Raw genomic sequence first — 18884 nt, 5'->3', positions numbered from 1 at the left:
TTAATGGCTAATTTTTGATCTGATTAAATTGAAATGTTTTATTTATTGACAGTTTGACAGTTATCTTATAACATTAAAATACGTATATGCTTCACATGGTTTTAATAATCTGTTTTATTTTCAATCCAAAATCGGTCCTTAAAGTACAACTTGCAAATTTACATACTAAGTTATTGGTGGCACCTGCATAAAGATTATAGTTTATTATTTTTTTGCGATATTTAAGATGACGGAACTTAATGAGTTTGTGAGCATCTGATTTGATAAATTCAAAAAACATTTTACTTGTATTAACAAGATGAAGAACTGATCAAATTTTCATGAAGGCAGGTCTAGCGGTTTCGAAGATCTAGTAAAAAAAATAAAATGAAATGCCATCTGGCGGTCAAAAATGATCGTTAGACATATGCTCATCAAATTATCAGATATTTTATAGAGATTTTAACAATAAGTATAAATTTTGTTTACATTCCTATGGGTTCCGTACCAATTTTTATCCGTTAGGCGACGGCGAGGCGCTTACGCGCTTCGATATTTCGTCTCTATGCAGTTAAAGCAGTACGATGGCTTTGAAAAAAAGTTCAGAATTTCCAAAATATTTCAAAATATACTTTTCTTCAAAAAATCTTTTTTTCAAAAAGAAGTTAAGTTTTGTCAAATATTTATAGTTTCTCAAAAATCTAATTTTTCAGAGTAATTTTTTTTCAAAAATGTTAATTTTTTAAAAAAAAAAATTTGGTACGGGAAGTTCCAGCAATTTGCCTTAAGGCACGATGCCATGCGCCCCACTAGTTTTATATATACTTAACACTAAATAACGTATACTTAAAAATTGTATTAAGGTCTCGTAAACTAAACAACAGTGCTCACAACCAAACAAACTAACAACAACAAAAAATACTTTTGCTATAGATTTTTAAACGTTGTCATTTATCTCCCGAAAGCAACGTCGTAAGAATCAAGGTGATGGATATTTATACATCGTTTTCCCTCTACTTACAAATATTGTTGTTAAAAAATTCTCAACATCACTTGTTTTTGAGGTATCAGTGATGGTCCTTTATTCCCGTTCTACCCTAAATATAATATAATGCCTTATAAATTCCAGTACTCACAAACATGACTAGAAGACATGGATAGGAATCACGATAAATGGCCGCAGTTGAAAAAAAAAACAGATTTGTATGAATACCAATATATAGAACCACGGAGTACGCGTATGTACTGAATAGAGAGATTCTTATCAGATGTCATGTTGTTTGTTATTAGTTATGTCTTCGTTTAGTGATTCGTAGCTGGTGGAGCTAAACTGGACATGCTTTAACCATCCTCTCTCCAGATGGACACGATTGATGTGTAACCAGGGTGTGTGCGTATGGACGGCTAAAGAAGACGTACAAGATAATATGCTTAGGAGTTATACTATCGAATGATCATTAGAGTCAATATATTGGAAATGTTTATAGTAAATCTTGTCTTATTCAAGATACTTTAATGCCAAGGGCATGTGGACAGTGGAAATTTATCTAGCTATGTGGGGAATGGAATTTGTGTTACATCTAACACAAACAGCTGATGTATAATATACTATAGTTTTTATAACATATATTAAAAATTTATCAATTCGTTATAACATAAGTAAATTCATTATTGAAACAAATTTAAATTCAAAGCGAGGAGCTTTATGAAATTTCTACTAACATATGTATTTACACATAAAACTGAAAATGGAAAGATTGCATTGACTTATGGAAACAAAACTCGAAACTTGCCCTAGAAAACAAAGTTTTGATATATAAATCAAAGCAATTATACAATTATTTTTTCCTTTTTCCATACTTTTACTAATTTTTATTCCAAATTATTTTAAGATTTTTCTATCCTGAGTATTTTAACATTACAATTATTTTTATATTATATTCTTTTTTTTGATACTTAATTTTTATTTTCCAGATATGGGACTCAAATGAAAATTGCGTAACGGAAATATAAAGGATTTTTTCACCTTCAGAAGAATCTCAAGATCTACTAGCATTAAATAAACCATCTCAATATTATAACATTTTTTCTTTAAGTTATTGTATTAGATAATACTAATGTTAGAATTAATATTGTTTTAGAATTGTATTTTACTGTAATTAATTCAATTAAGATAATTTATTTTCTGCAATTACTAAATTTAATCCTGTATCCGTAATATAATAAATAAATATAAATATAAATCCATTCTGATGGCATTAAGCTATGGATCTGCGCAAGTAAGTACAATATTGTTAAGTACAAAGATTTTGAAAAATACTCCAAACGCATCTTGGTACAATCTCCGATCAATTTTATAATCCACAATGACTTGAAAATACCCTACGTACTTATGTGTAGTATTTAGGCAGAAACAGTACTAATATATTAAAAATTGAGTATTATCCTAATGACTAAATAAACCATTACTAAAACCAGCTAATGAAAGATTGAAAAAATGTTGGCCTATGGACTTGTCTTAGCCTTAATCAGAAAATCGATCACTAGAGCGATTTTTATACAATTGTTTAACTGATATATTAGCCTTATATTACTTGTAGAGGATCTCTACACATAACAATCTAGTATATGTTCTTATTGCTTAATACATGTGGTAATCTGATACGTAAAATTTTTGTTTCCTGAAAAATCATCCAAAATTTAGTCGAGCTAATTTTGTGATAAAAAGTTTGGTTTAAATATTATATGAATTTTTTGAGATTTTTAAGTTCCAACGAATAAACAGTTATCAAAATTCGTGGAATTTTTATTGGCTTTATTCTAACAATTGAGGAACATAAATTCCCATAAAAAATAAAAAATCTACTGTGTGTATTCAAATTGTGGGTTCGCACCCACTTTCCTCTGAGGACATAATGTAATTCATTTTTTATGATCTGTGACTACCGATTTATAAGCAATACATAAGCAACTGAATTCTATTTCTAAAAATTTTCACTTTAAAATCTAAGGTCAATTCTTTTCCAATTTCTGCTAGAAATTGAATATTATCATAACTGTTCAACCGCAAGTACAAAAAATATATTAAAAAATAAAGACTAAATTTAAATAGTCTATGGAAAATAATTATGTATATAAGAATATAAATTCCATTTGTATAAAAATATCAACAATTTATTGATGATAAAATTTTATAATATGAAAATGACAAGTAATTTTGTTTCTGCCCCAATTTCCAGCTTGCTTGATTCCCCACAAGTCTAATGACTAAGTTTAATGAATAGGATATAATCAATTGAGTAAATAGCGTAATTGAGTAAATTGAGTAAATACCATATTGAAAATCATCATGACTTCAATTTCAAAAATTTCTCATATTGCTCTATAGTATGTAACTAATTTCTAAATAACGCTACCGAATTCTAAATGCACACTCTTATATTAGTGATGATATATTATCAAATTAAACTCGAATTTTGTAATTACAAATAATTAAATCTAACTTCAATTTGTCAATTTTTAACAAGGCATAAATAACAACACACAATATTATGACATTATGGTAAAGTAAATAATATCCATTTCTGTTATAAACATGTGTGCTTGTTCTCTTGTATATGATATTAATACATCATCACTAACTCGTCTCACTTCTGCCAAATCATTAAATATTTATATGCATATCATCATTCCTGGTAATTGAAAACTGTGTATCAAAATAAATATATTGGTAATAAAAGAAAGAAAAAAACAGATTTTATATGCAGGTTAGAAACTGGTGAATTTAGAATCACTTCACTCAAGTTGCACCAATTAAGAAGTTCATTAACAACTCGAACAATTAATCAAAATTTGTTTTGTGCAAGTTAATCATGACTATAGATGAGTTTAAAAAATTCCCGTGATTAAATCGTGATAGCATCATTTTAAAATCAATATATTTAAGTGTATGATATTAGAGTTAGACAGTTAGACAATTCTGTAATACGCGAAGACGCATCGATTACCCGCCGCATGCAATTATTACGCCAGAGATGACTATAATATTTGATTACCATCATCTCGGATGAATATCTTGCGCCATTAAACAATTTCACTTCACTAGAAATAATTGCAGTATTTTAATACGATGAGAATCATCCTGAAATATTCAATGATTACTTTCGTAATAAACTATTTTTTTACCATTACACGAAGAAGCGATAAATACATAATTACGATCATGCATTCATCGGCCGATGTCTCGCTCGTTTCGAAAGCATTTCTAGTCAGGTAGTCTCTTTGAATAAGTAGATAATATCATGTGTTTATCTTAGATGTGCGTGCCGGGTAATAAGAATGTATGTATGTCTGTTTATGTTAAATATATAATTATTGTCCTAACTGCGTAGATTATCTTTTCAATGAATGCAATTCTTAAGACATTTCATTAAATCTCGTGCATAAAAGCTTTTGAACTCATTTTATTAGATAAGTCTATGTCAGAGGTCGGCAACGCGGCGCCCGCGGGCGCCATGGCGCCCCCGATCAACTTTAAATGCGCCCTCGGTTAATGTAAATGTATGATAACCTTAGCATAAATCAATTTCACATTTTCCAAATATAAGGCATATTGTTAAAAGGATTATTGTTAAAGTCTTAAAATAAATATAGAAAATTTTACTACTATATCATATTTAGAAGTTATAGTCAAATTGGCAGAAGAGTTTTGTTCAAGATTTCGCAGCACTAGAACCCGTTCTAGGATTTTTTATAAACCCATTCAAAGTTGCCGAAGATGATCTTCTGCAAAGTGTTTCAGTGTAATTTTCAGATTTAGTTTTGCGCCCTTAACGGCAATCGGGTTGCCGACCCCTGGTCTATGTTAACGTTTTAAAGTACATATGTAATTTGTTTTAGATGTAACATCAATATTATATAAATCTGATAGTAGTATCATTGCCGACTAATGCGTTTAGTCTCGGAGGAATGATATTAAATTTACAAAGCCCCATTGACTTCATAAATCTACACGTTAATCTATCCTACAAGCATTATTAACCCTGTATGGGCCGAATTTTTGTTTTACATCCATAACAATAGGGAAACAAAAGATGCAAAAATATACATTTCTATATAAAACTAAAAAATAAAAATTTTGTTTTATCAAATTATTATGTGACTTTCAACTCACGTGCGACCTATAATGTTCGCACTTCTGTATAAGAAAAAGTTATTTCAGGTTAAAAAGCCTAGCAGAGGTTCCAATTGATATTGGCTGCCTTGAAAACGTTTTAGAATGAAGATTATAGAACGAAAAAACAAATTATTTGGTAAAATATTGAAAAATTTGGAATGTGGCATGAAAGTTAAGCGGTCTATAATGTTAGCACTTCTGTATAAGAAAGTTATTTCAGGTTAAAAAGCTTAGCAGAGCTTCCAAATATTGATATTGGCCGTCTTGAAAACGTTATAGAACAAAAAAGCCATAATTATTTGGTAAAATATTGAAAAATTTGGAATATCACTTGAAAATCAAGTGAGCCCATAGAGGGTTAGAAACTAGTCAATGTAACAAAATATTTTCTATTCCTCTTATATGCAAAACGTTTATTCCCACATTATCATAGTCGAAATTGAAACATTACGTAGAACAAAGTAGATCCCCACCGTATATCTTATCACTTTTGTCCAGCAAAATATAATTGAACAATAAATAATGCAATTTGATTATAAATATAAAAGGCATTTTAAAAAATTCTAACAACGAGAAACAAAAAAGTGGAAGCGCATATAAAATGTGCATATCAATTTTCACTTTTGTGAAATTAAGCCATTATGGCTGGTTAATTGCAATTTATTGAGGATTGGCTCCTTCACCGAAAAATTGGAAATGTTATGGCAACGTTATGTTACGGTCCTATCTTCGTATGAATTGGTAGTAAAAACTGTCGAAAAGCTATGTATTTGCTGTTCGACCATGCGTTTTACACATAAAACCTAACTTCACGTAAGCATTATCAAGGGCACATTAGAAAGATGCATTTATGATAAAAATGTTATTCGACGTTTGTGCGCTTTGTAAGTTAGGTGTGAAATACCATAATACATAACATTGGCAGTTTTTACTACCAATTCATACAAAGATAGATCCGTGACATAGCGTTGCCATAACAAATAAATATGTTTTATATTTATAATGAAATTTTATTATCATTGTTCAATTACATTTTGTTGGACAAAAGTATTAAGATAGCCGGTGGGGAGATCTGCTTTGTTCGCTAATTAGTGACTTTCGTGCCCCCCATCCGAAGAGAACTCTTTCTGGACGTCATTCTCTGCTCTGGTAATATAGTCGACTTAATAAATTGTTACGTCTTATAATATTTATCGTGGTATGCGTTAAACCGAGATAAAAATACGGTCAACGTACAAGGTACAGAGCGGCCGGTTTGAGACGACGAGAAAAGGAACGATGCTGCACAGGACAGTTGCGTATCGGCTGATAGAACGGAAAACCAGACTAATTTCTCAAGTGGATCTTTCAAGTATCTGCCTGGGACACACTTGTATTTGTTTATAGCTTTTTCTAAAAGCTGCATTTATATTCAACCGTTCATTATCACTAATCTCTACAATAAGTAATCTTGTTTAATTACAATAAGTAATTGAACAGCGTGCAAGTTTGGCGTCACATTAGAATTTTCAAATATTTTGGTAGTAAAATGAAGCTTAACTGTACATATATATTCATAAGTTATAAGCGTCAAAATATGAATGAAACTGAAATATATTTTGTATCTTTCCAGTCGCAATTATTATAAACATTTTTAGCTAGACTATCAAATAGCTTTCTATAGACAATGAAGTCCTTTCAACATCCGAGAGATAAAGTTTCAAAAGATCAACACTATTTATTTTAAAGACGATTGTAACATTCTTCTCTATTATTTAATATGATTAATCATGCAACGTATGTTTGTTGTTTATACAGTATTTTATATTAGATAAATCGCAGATTGCAATTATAAGTATTATTAGTTTTATATTCTGCATTGATGACTTATTTATGGATTTTGGAGATAAGTATAGTAAATAGCTGTGAATGATAAATAATTAATGAAATATATTTTGTATCTTTCCAGCCGCAAATGTTATAAACATTCTTAGCTAGACTATCAAATAGATTTTTATAGACAATGAAGTCCTTTCAGCATCCGAGTGATAAAGATTTCAAAAGATCAACAGTGTTTATTTTAAAGATTGTTTGTAAACATTCTTCTCCATTATCTAATATGATTAATCATGAAACCTATGTTTGTTGTTTATACAACATTTTATATTAGATTAATCGCAGATTGTAATTATTAGTACAATAAGTTTATTGTGTCTGCTCTAACGTCTTTTACTTATCGAACGGATATTGGATATAAGTATAGTCAATGACTGAATTATTATTTTATTTTTTCCCGACGTCGCTAGGGTATTTTTTGTCTTATTTAGCGTCATTTAAAATTCCTTTTATAGTTCACTTACTTTAGTAAAGCTTGAAATAGAGCAACGATAAGAGTGATCATTCTACAAATGTCGAAAATATCTATGAAAGGTGCAACTATTTCAAATAAAATAGATTGGAGATATAATGATAATAATATTGATGATTTGTTTTGCATTTAATATAGATTGAAGTATGCAGTAAATAAATTAGTTAAAACGTGGCAGTAAATACTATATTCCTATTATTTATGAGATACCTAGTAATATTACGTTTAAAATTATGTTATGCCGCAATGAAAACATTAAGAATAATCTCAACACTTGTTCAGTGTTTATTGACATGCAGATAGTACACTAATCATTAGAGTTTTGATATGAAGAGAAACTTACCCATGAGCAGGGTGATGGAAGGCTGGTGGCGGCGGGCCTGCAGGTGCGTGCCTCACCAGGCCAGAGCGATCGCCTTGCGCGGCGGCCGCGGCGGCCACAGATCCTGGCGAAGAATGGTGTTCCGCCGACAGCGGTGCCGCGTGAAACGCCGCGAACGCTGACGGGAACTGCAGTGGCAATTGACCGCCTCTCTGCTGTTGGTGCGGGTTGTGGTGATGATGAAATGCGTGCAATTGAACCTGCACTTGTTCGTTACTGAACCCCTCCTTCTCCGGCATAATAGCGCTGAAGAGGTTATCGCGATATCGCCATCACACTAATTTTAAATCATTTATATCCTTTTCGGTCCCAACACTGTCAAGCTGAACAACCGAACACTTGTCCGCTTTGCAATTCAAATTCTATTATATCCAAAAATTATCGGCATATCCAATGAAATTGTTAACTTTAAATCACACTTCTATGTATAATCCAATGTATCATCACACACGTGTTGTACGAATTAAATTCATAGCACTCACACACTACTCCGTCCACTACTTGTCAACAACACGTGCACATAATTAAAGTAAATTATGAGAAAATGTGACAAACGAATAACAACCGTCCCGTAAAGCGCTCAGATGCTCACTGGCTTCCAAGAGTTGACAGCCAGCGCTTACAACTCAACTAACCAGTAATGGGATTCTGTTACGGGCGGGTCCGGCGAACGCGAGAGAAAGGGACGCACTCGCGGCGCCCGGTGAGCGAAAAAGAGACAGGGAGAGGACTCTCGCGATGCCTCCAGTGCTCAAGAGTGGGATGCTTCTTTCCATTGCGTTCTTTCTTGCGCTCGACTGCCTCGTTGCACAAGGGGCGCGCGATCTCCGATTGTGCTTGATAGTCCAGTCATTTGGTCGTTTTGCCGGTACAGTACTCCGGGAATTCTAAAAATTGGTAATCTTATAGATTTCGAGGTGCTCTTTACGAAAATCAACTTTGCCACCTCAAATTTGAACGGCAAGTTGCCGCCATATTGAAAAAATGGCGTCAAAAAACAGCTTTTTTAAAATATCTCCTTTCTGGCTCATTCTACGATAAAAGTATATATGTACGAATTAACCCTTTCGACTCGGGAGCCGGATTGCCAGTCGGTACGCTGCGCTCGGAATATTATAGTGCTATACTTATCTCTCAACTCGGAATTTTTTTTTGTATCGATTTTTTTCAAAATGTGGTTATATTGCTTTTAAATATAGTTATTATGATAATAAAATAGAAAATTTTGAAAATTAAAAAAAAATGCACTCAAAACCATGCTATATTGTTTAAAAAATCATTTCTTCACAGATCTTTATTAGAATTATGGGGATCATGAGCTAATAAATAAATTTTGTTATATATTTATTTATAAAATTAATAAATCAATCAATAATTGAATGTAATAGTAAATTAATTTAAGAAAAAAAAAAAAAAATTAAATGTAAGTTTAGTTTGCGACGAGTCGTCGCCGACACGATTTGCCGCCGGAGCGGCGGCATCCGAGCTTAACGGCAAAACATATCATGCCGCCGGTGCGGCGGCATCCGAGCGCAACGGTAAAATGACTATGCCGCCTAGCTTGAGTAGCACCTCATAGCTTCAAGTAGCTTGAAGCGTTAAAAAATCAGCAAAAAAACAGAAAAATATTTGAATTATTTTATTTCTAGATCTTATTCGCTTAATTTAACATTGAAAATATTAATTATTAGAGAGAATGTGGTCAAGTTCGGAGTGCTGTCATATATGGACAAATTAGACACTACGGCGAGAGCAGCAAAGACTTTGAGGCGGCCGTACTCTCAAACTATCAATTTTACAAAAAAAACGGTTTTCTAAGGAATTGTAGGAAATTTTCTCTGGTTTAATTCGTGCATAGATACTTTTATCGCAGAATCAGCCAGAAAGGAGATATTTAAAAAAAACTGTTTTTTGACGCCATTTTTTCAATATGGCAGCAACTTGCGTTCAAATTTGAGGTGGCAAAGTTGATTTTCGTAAAGAGCACCTCAAAATCTATAAAATTTCCAATTTTCAGAATTCTCGGAGTACTGTACCGGCAACAGCCTTTTTTTGCACCAAATGACTGGACTATGATGTGTTCCTGCCGCTTACGGTGCGCTGCTTCGAAATCTCGAAACTCGGTTCTTCGGTCTTTCGATATCCTGCAGTTTTGGCTATGTACTTCACTGCTGGAACGAACACGACCAATGTAGCCGTGAACACAACGCGATGTAGCTGCGCGCACAAGTGCTTGTCACATCTGACCTTGCTCACTGATTATTCATGAGATCTTTGGGGTGCAACGCCAATTGCAATAATTACAATCACATCATCAACAATCTCGTGTTAAATGACTCTCTATGTCATAAGAATATAATAAACTTTATATATACACTTACTACTATACGGTACAAGCATATTATAATACAGGAGAACTCCAATTATCCGAATAATGGGGACCGGGACCCATTCGGATAATCAAATATTCGGATAATCGGAGTTTTTTTTTTTTTTAAATTGCCATTGGGAGAGAAAAAAAGTTACGTTTTGATATTGCACTATTTTTTTTATTGAATTAAAAGAAAGAAACATGACATTTTCACATGTTTTAAATATAAATAAAATGTACTTAAACGAGTTAAAAAAAAAAGTACAAGTTTAGAAATAAAAATCATTGTTTTGTGAACATCTCCGTCAAATCAAAACAAACAATGTGCCTACACTGGCTTTGCTGGTGGAAAAATAATAGCGCACTTAGACTTTTTTGGACAATTTTTTTTCTGAAAGTGATTCGGATAATCGGCGATTCGGATTGTCGGAGTTCGGATAATTGGAGTTCGGATAGTCGGAGTTCGGATAATTGGAGTTCTACTGTATAATAATAGATAAATAACCACTTCATAATAAGCGTTAAATTCACAATAAATAAATAATATTTATTCACTCACTATAATGATATTACACACAAAAACAATTTTATGTCGGGATTGCAAGCAAATAATAAAATGGGCGGATGAATAAAAGGCGGCAATAAAATAATCATAATGAATAAAATCACAGTATCGATATTATATGGCAGCTCACAATGAGTTTACAAGTGCGAGGTAAGCAAACATAATCCCTTTGCTGGCTGGTACTGCGATAGAAGATTTGCACAATATAAAACACAACACAAAAAGTAATGGACCAGCATCTCTTCGTCGGCGTATCTCAATCTTCATCGCAGTATAAAATATATTTATTATGTTTGGTAAAAAAGCTATCACAAAACTAATATAAAATATAGAAGAAAATATTAAAGCGGCAATGTTGTTTTTTTCTGAATGCGATCAAATTTTGATTAGTAACATACACAAATACTAAATAAATTTTAAAGAATAAAAGTGAAATAAATAAATATACAGTAGAACCTCGATTATCCGGACTAATTGTTGTCGATAGGCATCCGGATAATCGAAAATCCGGATAATCCAAATTATGAAGAATAATGTTTTGTTTATCAAAAATAACAAATGCATATATAGATATCAACAAAAATCGATGTTTATTAGAAAATTAACACTTACATATTTTCTTAGATTACAATATACATATTATATTAATCATGAGGTAAAATATTCAGATGATACGTAAAGTATCAATGAAGAAGAAAAGTTGCTTACAAATAATTTGTTGATTGTTTTTGTAAAAACCAACAATATAGAGCTTCTTCTAAGAGTTCATTTTTGGTCTCTTCGCCATTTTCCGATTTTCACTCCCATCTTTCTTATCTAACTTGCAAGTGTGCGACAAAATTGAATCGGCATTCTTTTTAATATCGCTTATAGTGGATGTATCTACACCATACCTATCAGCTAACTTACGGCCGGTTTCGCCTTTTTTAATGATTCTATAATATTTATTTTATCTTCAAGGGATAACACCACCCTTTAAAAATGTATATATGCACGTCAAAACAGAGAATGTATTAATGTATATATGCACATCAGAATATGCAAGTTCCGATGCGATTATGTCCGGATAATCGCGAATCCGTATAACCGAGGTCCGGATAATTGAGGTTCTACTGTATTTATAATATCGCCTATTATAGTAATTTTAATGAATTTTTAAATAAAACCCTGTTAAATGTTCAATTTCTGGTACTAAATTAGTTATTTGAGAGCGCCTGCTCAGCGAACGTGGCTATGAGCAAAGAGCGCGTCCGACGTCCGACGAACGCTGCTGACTCGCATTAATGAAGTCATTAAGATCGTCGCGGCGGTAACGAGCTCCAGGCCGTTCATATTCACAAAACCGATGAACGAATGTAAAACACTTATTGTGTACCGCAATAAGCGTGATGTCGATTAATGCCTGTACGTAGCATATAATTTATCATCAACTAAATCGCATTGCACACTACGAATATAATTTGCCATACAATGGTCCAGATGAATATTTAAACCCAAACCCATGATCCAGAATAATTAGACTTTTTGCCTAGTTTCTTGAGGTTGTTCCAAAGGAACAATTCATCAAAATAATAAATATTCATATATCAATTGATACCTGTAACCCGAAAAAATCCAAGTAACCATGCACGACTTACCCTTCCATAGTATCTCTGCACCATGTCCTGAAAATAAAGATTTACAATTAAAATCATAATAAAATAAAACCTCAAAATCATATGCTCATCAAATAATACTGTTACTTTATTCATGATGATAAACACATCATTCATGACATCGTGTTGCTCGAAAGGAGAATAGAATTCATTGATGTCAGTTCTAGTGCATAAATCTTATTTACAGCGAAGATTTTATAACGTCCTTACAATAAATACACAGTCTCTCAAATCCCACGAAACGACATGACACATATCCAATACCTGATTTTAGAGATTATCGACATAGACATAATATTTTATTAATAAATATGGGTAAGGGTTCCTGTTTGCTCTTTAATGTCATAATGGCATGTGTTTATCACCATGAACTAAATTTCGTGAATAATCAATCATTATGAGTCTAAAGTTTTATTTAGTGGATATGTATTCTAAAAAAACTGAAAATTTGTGTTTGAACTAAAGTATTTAAATTTGAAAAATATCAAGTATAAAGTATCAAAATGATTGAAAAATTGTATTTGTCCTATGGTATTTAAATTTACAAACTATCAAGTATAAAATATTAAAATGATGTTAAAGTGATTTGTAACTCCTTATCGAGCTTAATCAAATGGCTCATGAATTTTTTAAATGGATCCAGCTAGATGAAATGCTGACAAAATATCAAATTTTAGCTCACATAATCACACACTTTTTCCAATTTTGATATCGAAGGATTCAGAATGACTTGAAACGTCCAGAAAACAAAAAAATATAAAATTCGAAAATTTGTTTAGCAAAAACATAAAATTCTCTTTCAGGAAGTTCAAAAACATAAAACTTTTGTAAATGATCGCTTACAAGATTATCTGAAGATCATACATTTTCAAAAAGGATAATAACCTGGAATACGTTACCACATAGAGTGCATTATCCTTTTCTATAGAATTAGCGATTTTAAGTGACATTCAAGCTGCATATTTGAATATGAGTAAAATAACAAGAAAAACATATTCATAACGAAAATAAGCTGGCTAATTTATAACTAATAAAAATATAGTAAAAATTGTAAAGCGTTGGAAAAAATATTTGAAATTTGTCTATTGACAATAATGTATGTAAAACGTATTAATGTATATCTATATAAATATTATATGTATTATATATAAACTTTACATTACAAATGAAGAATCTTCCTAAAGCAATTGAAATGTACAGTTTTATAAAAAAAAGTGTAAATATAGCGGTCGTTGGTAGGTGATGCATTATAATCAGCTACCATATGTACTCATATAACCGTCATACAAAAGCTACTGTAATCAAACATTTTTATTAACTATAGCATTTTAAAGTAATGTTTGCTAATTGCGTGGTTACAAATTTTTAAATATTTTTCGAGTTGTTGGATCATCAGTTTTGTAAAAAATGGTTGCTATGAAGAGTGTAAAAATACTCACGGCCTGGTCTAAATTTTCAACGAACTTAAAACTATATATTATAAGAATAGAAAAAACGAACGTCCATAAAAGTTATTCTTATGTATATTGAGGTTTAACGCTCTTTCAACAGGTAATTATCCGCAATCCGCAGTCCGCATTTCACGCTGCCAAATTTCGAGCCGGTTTCTGCCGCATCCTATTTTATTATTCCTTCGGCGATTGGACGTCATTAGTTTCTCATCTCTTAATCATGCAACGCAAACAGAACTAAGACAATTAAAAGACCACTAAACTGCCACATACAAAACGAGCAAAACAGTTTTGAGTTAAATTGGAACTAATATTATCGCCCTTTATAATAGAGGAGAGCAGAATCATTATAGGCAAAGTATGTGAATCTTGTAACTCCTTCATGAAATACACCTCTCATATATAAATATTAGTGGTGTAATGCTAAATGCTTTGGAAAGTATTTAGAGTCGTAAGATATAAAAATATTTATTAATTTATTATGGTTTAAATAATTTACCTTTCAGTTATAATAGCTAAATTAAAAGGTACGAGAGTCCAAATTAAAAGTTGGAAAGTTATTATGAATCCCAAAATTTTAAAGTATTGAAGGAGGTAGAAGGATTTAATGTAGGACCTTCAACTATTGAGAGTTTTAGTAAAACCTTATGTTATAACAAATAAAATAAAAACAGTAAGGCTTGAAATTTCAAATTATATTAAACGTGGTTGGCATAAGTTTTTGTAAGTAATGCAGGATCATTAGCAAGTGAGATTTTTAATGTTGGATTTATTATATATTGTAACAATAATTAACACAGCACAATACAACGACAAAAAACATGAGATTTCGAAGTACTAAACATAATTTTACTATGAGAATATAGGTAAAAAACACCTAAGGGATATCATATAAGAGTCATTATAAAATAAAGATAATTAGATACAAGCCTTTGCCATTCATGCCATCTGGAAGACTCTTCGAGGCCTAGTGATATGGGCTATAGATTTTGAATGAGAAAGGTTCCAGGTTTGATACCCGCCTCGGACAACCTGATTTCAATCAGTAGAGACATTGGTTTTCACTTCAAAATATAGATAGCAATATGTTTCCAAGTGAGATGGCCCGGCCCAGGTTACATTGCATTGATAAAAATTTATTAGCATTACAGAAATTATAATAATAAACCTATCACACAGATAGGACAACCATTTGCGTAGCCATCTATAAATTCACGCCGATTAAGAAATCTGTGCAACAGGTCATAGGAATCGATAAGCTCTGATTGAAGTTAAAATATATAAAACATGTCATCCAGACATAAAAAATATTTACTTTAGCATAATTTTGAAAATGAGGTATAGAATAATGCACAGATTTACAATTAGTACAGGTAGTACATTTTCTCTTTTTTTCTTTTTTTTTGTTTCAAAACCAATCAGAACTACTTGAACTCTCCAGTCCTATAAGCTGTTATGTTGAAGATTTAATATTATATTAGAGGCAACCCAGGGGTTTACATTTCTCCTATGAGTGGGGTTTGTATTAGCTCTTACGTCTAATTAGTCTTATAGTTATTATATGATTGAATCATATGTTGCAGCAATGCCCACGAGAGGCGATTTTCACTTGAAATTATATTGAGATCAAATGAAAATTTGACATCAAAACTGTCTGATGTCGGGCTTCGGCGGTAGCGGGAATCGAACCAGCGAACCTGGGATTAGTTGTTGCTAGTCCGCGTTCCAATTGATTTTGCGACGGCTGGATTCCACAGATAAAATTTAAATCAGAATTTATTGTCTTTTAAGAAATATTGTTATTCCAATTTTCTATGAAAGCTCTGCTTGAAAATATTATAAATTAAAAAATTTTCTGAATTAATTTTCCGAGAAGGTATCGTAGGTCATAAATGTCTAAAACTTTGTTCACATGTTCTGCATACACTATTCTATCGGACAACCGCCTGTAAGCATTCGAAAGTATTTTATGTTTTCGAATTATCTCCAGCGGTGACGACGCTTGAGGAGAGAAAAATAAAAAAAAACGTTAAAAGGCAAATAAAGAATACGACAGAGGAACTCCATCCGACGAAAACCGATAGCGGTGCATCGCCCGGAGATATCGCCGTGCGATGTGTCCGAAATATCTCCCGCAGTCACAATTACTGATATGGACAAGGACGACATGCCAAAGAATAATAACGCCTTCCAAATAGTTTTACTGCTACTAGAACCTTCGCACGACATTTTATATAAAGTAATTAAATCTTTTCGCAATGTAGGAAAGGGATCGTTCAAGTATTACGTAAGCAGATTTATTACAATTATTTATCCCCCCCCACATCCCCCTTGTCAGCAAAAGTAAGCAAAGCTCTTACCCCCTACCCCCATGCTTACGTAAACATTTTGCAATTAATGTAAAAAAATAAAAATACTACCTATGACGTAATCATCATCCATACTCCCCTGCCCCCCATGTAAACCCAAAATAAGCAAATCAACAACCCCCCCACACCCCCCTATAGTGCTTACGTAATACTTGAACGGCCCCAAGGCAAATAATTACTCTATGTTTTTAAAAAATTATGCCAAGTTGTTATTGCCAACCCTGTTTAATTTAAATTGGAATCTCAAGCCTTATTGTTTATTTTGTTTATTGTTACAACATATGGTCCTACATTAAAACTTACTACCTCTTTCAATACCTTAGATTCTCGGGTCCTCGATAGCTTTCAAGGGTCAGCAAAAAAATCATGCCAACTCTGTTTATTATATTGAAAATCTTAAGCCTTATTGTTTTTATGTTCTACGAAATACGTACCCCCTACGTTTTACGAGGGATTGGATTCGACCGTTTTTTAAGTTAATCTACTGAATACAGGAGCACAAAACACACGTATCGGTATATATCAAAACTTAAACCTTGGTATTCAAAGAAAAGGCACTGTTTTTTCAGAATGGTCCGATTCAGTTTCCTTTTCTTTCCAGGGTCGTGCTCAGTAGAGTCCATTCTTAGTCCAATCTTTTCAGGACTACTCTATTTTTATCTTGTCTGTCCACTTTATCTTTTTTATTCGTTTCCAGCACGTGCTCCTCTTCGTAAAACCCAAAAATATTAATTCACTAATAAATTAATATTAATTAAAAATTAATTTGGAAATAGTAATGTCCAAAAAAGAATTCGGTTATTATTGTTCTTGTTTTTACTGATATTTAGAAAAAAATTCCTTTGCCATGGATATTGGAATTTGAACGACAGATCTGCTATATTTCTATAGTGCGTTTTGGATATTTTGTTTCTGGAAACAAAAATCTGGTTCCAAATCTGATTACAAAATAAAAACATGCTAAGCAATGAAATTTAAAAACGTAAAATTTTACCTCGTAAAAGTTATCAATAAACTATGTGCATTAGAAACGAATGTCGGCATAATAAATATTATAAAACTCAAATACTAAAAGGTTCTATCAGATCGAAAAACTTTATAACCCAATTAGACATTTAAACAGATCTCGATCTCATACATAATCCCGCATTAAATTATATTCTTAACAGAGAATAGTGTAAACTTACACAAACGAACAACACCTGAAAGAGAGAAGTTTTTTAAAGCATCACAAAACGAAAAAATAGATATTAAAACAAAACCTTGAATGCATATATGATAATGATGTGTATCACTTTGCGTTCTTAAAGGCTTTGCCGAAAAAAGGTGCCTTTTTCGAAACGATGTATCAGTGGAATTAGTTATGTTCGTAAAAAGGTTTTTAGATTAAATTCAAAGAAACTTTAATACTTCTCGTCTTTTTGTGGAGACTTTATGAAATTATTTACAATTAAATTTATTTCATTGCTAATATCATAGCAATTGCGTCAGGTAATATTTGTCCATCCATCCCTTTATCTATTAGACCCCAAGATTATGAAGTTATCATAGACTCCAAGATTATAAAGAATTGAAGGGTGTAGATAGTTTTAATATAGGACCTTTAACAAGTGAGTGATTTAATGTAGGTCCTTGTGTTGTAACAATTAGGATTGGGATTCCAAATTAAATTAAACGGGGTTGTCATAATATTTTGCTGACATGGACTCCTTGAAAGTGATAGTTTTAATAAAGGACCTTGTGTTGTAACAGTTAGACTTGAGATTCCAAATTAAATTAAACAGGGGTAGCATAATTTTTTGCTTATGTGGACTAGACCCCTTAAAAGTTGTCTGGACTCCAAGATTCTAAGAGAAGCTAATGAATTTTAATGTCCCATATTAAAAGTGATAGTTTTAATGGAGGACCTTGTGTTATAACAATTAGGCTTGGGATTCCAAATTAAATTAAACAGGGTTGTCATAATATTTTACTGGCATGAACCCCTTGAAAGTTGTCATGTACCCTAAGATTTTGAAGTATTGAAGGGGGTAATAAATTTTAATGTGGGGCCTTTTACAAGTGATAGTTTTAATATAGGATTTTGTCATGTAACAATTAAGCTTGGGATTCCAAATTAAATTAAACAGGGTTGTCCTAATATTTTGCTAACGTAGACGTTCTGAGGTATTGAAAAAGGTAATAAGTTTTAATGTAGAACCAAGAGCAAATGAGAGTTTTAAAGTAAGATCTTTTGTTAGAACAAATAAATGCCATTCTTTGAATACCAAGGTTTAAGTTTTGATATGTAAGTCTACCGATACATGTGTTTTGTGCCCCTGTATTCAGTAGATTAACTTAAAAAACGGTCGAATCCAATCCCTCGTAAAACGTAGGGGCTACGTATATCGTTGAACATACTTCGTTCATGAACCAAGACACAACGGAATTTACCATGAACACAGCGATTACCGAACAATAGCGAGTCGTCTTTCGAATTATTCCGAACCATTCCGAAAACGGTCTAATAGCTCACGAGCGTTTTTATTTGCAAGGCACATTTTTGAATTTTTTTTTTTTTTTTAATGCCGGACTATCGGGCGTTTTCAA

The 18884-nt window shown here is 32.1% G+C and overlaps 1 protein-coding gene across 1 annotated transcript in view; it reads right to left on the bottom strand.

The window, feature by feature from the left end:
* Positions 1 to 8123, bottom strand: part of LOC113376274 (transcriptional activator cubitus interruptus) — an 82493-nt gene extending 74370 nt beyond the window's left edge. The window contains exon 1 of the mRNA XM_026616181.1: positions 7846 to 8123. Coding sequence (XP_026471966.1) covers positions 7846 to 8123 — 278 coding nt within the window. The remainder of the gene's footprint in view (positions 1 to 7845) is intronic.
* Between the last annotated feature and the right edge of the window lie 10761 nt (positions 8124 to 18884).

Source organism: Ctenocephalides felis, unplaced genomic scaffold (genome assembly GCF_003426905.1).
Source record: "Ctenocephalides felis isolate EL2017-DRISC unplaced genomic scaffold, ASM342690v1 CF-g0.4_SCAFFOLD_01886, whole genome shotgun sequence".
Taxonomy (NCBI): Eukaryota; Metazoa; Arthropoda; class Insecta; order Siphonaptera; family Pulicidae; genus Ctenocephalides; species Ctenocephalides felis.
The sequence above is the reverse complement of the archived record's forward strand: the minus strand, read 5'-3'. Positions and strand labels throughout refer to the sequence as shown.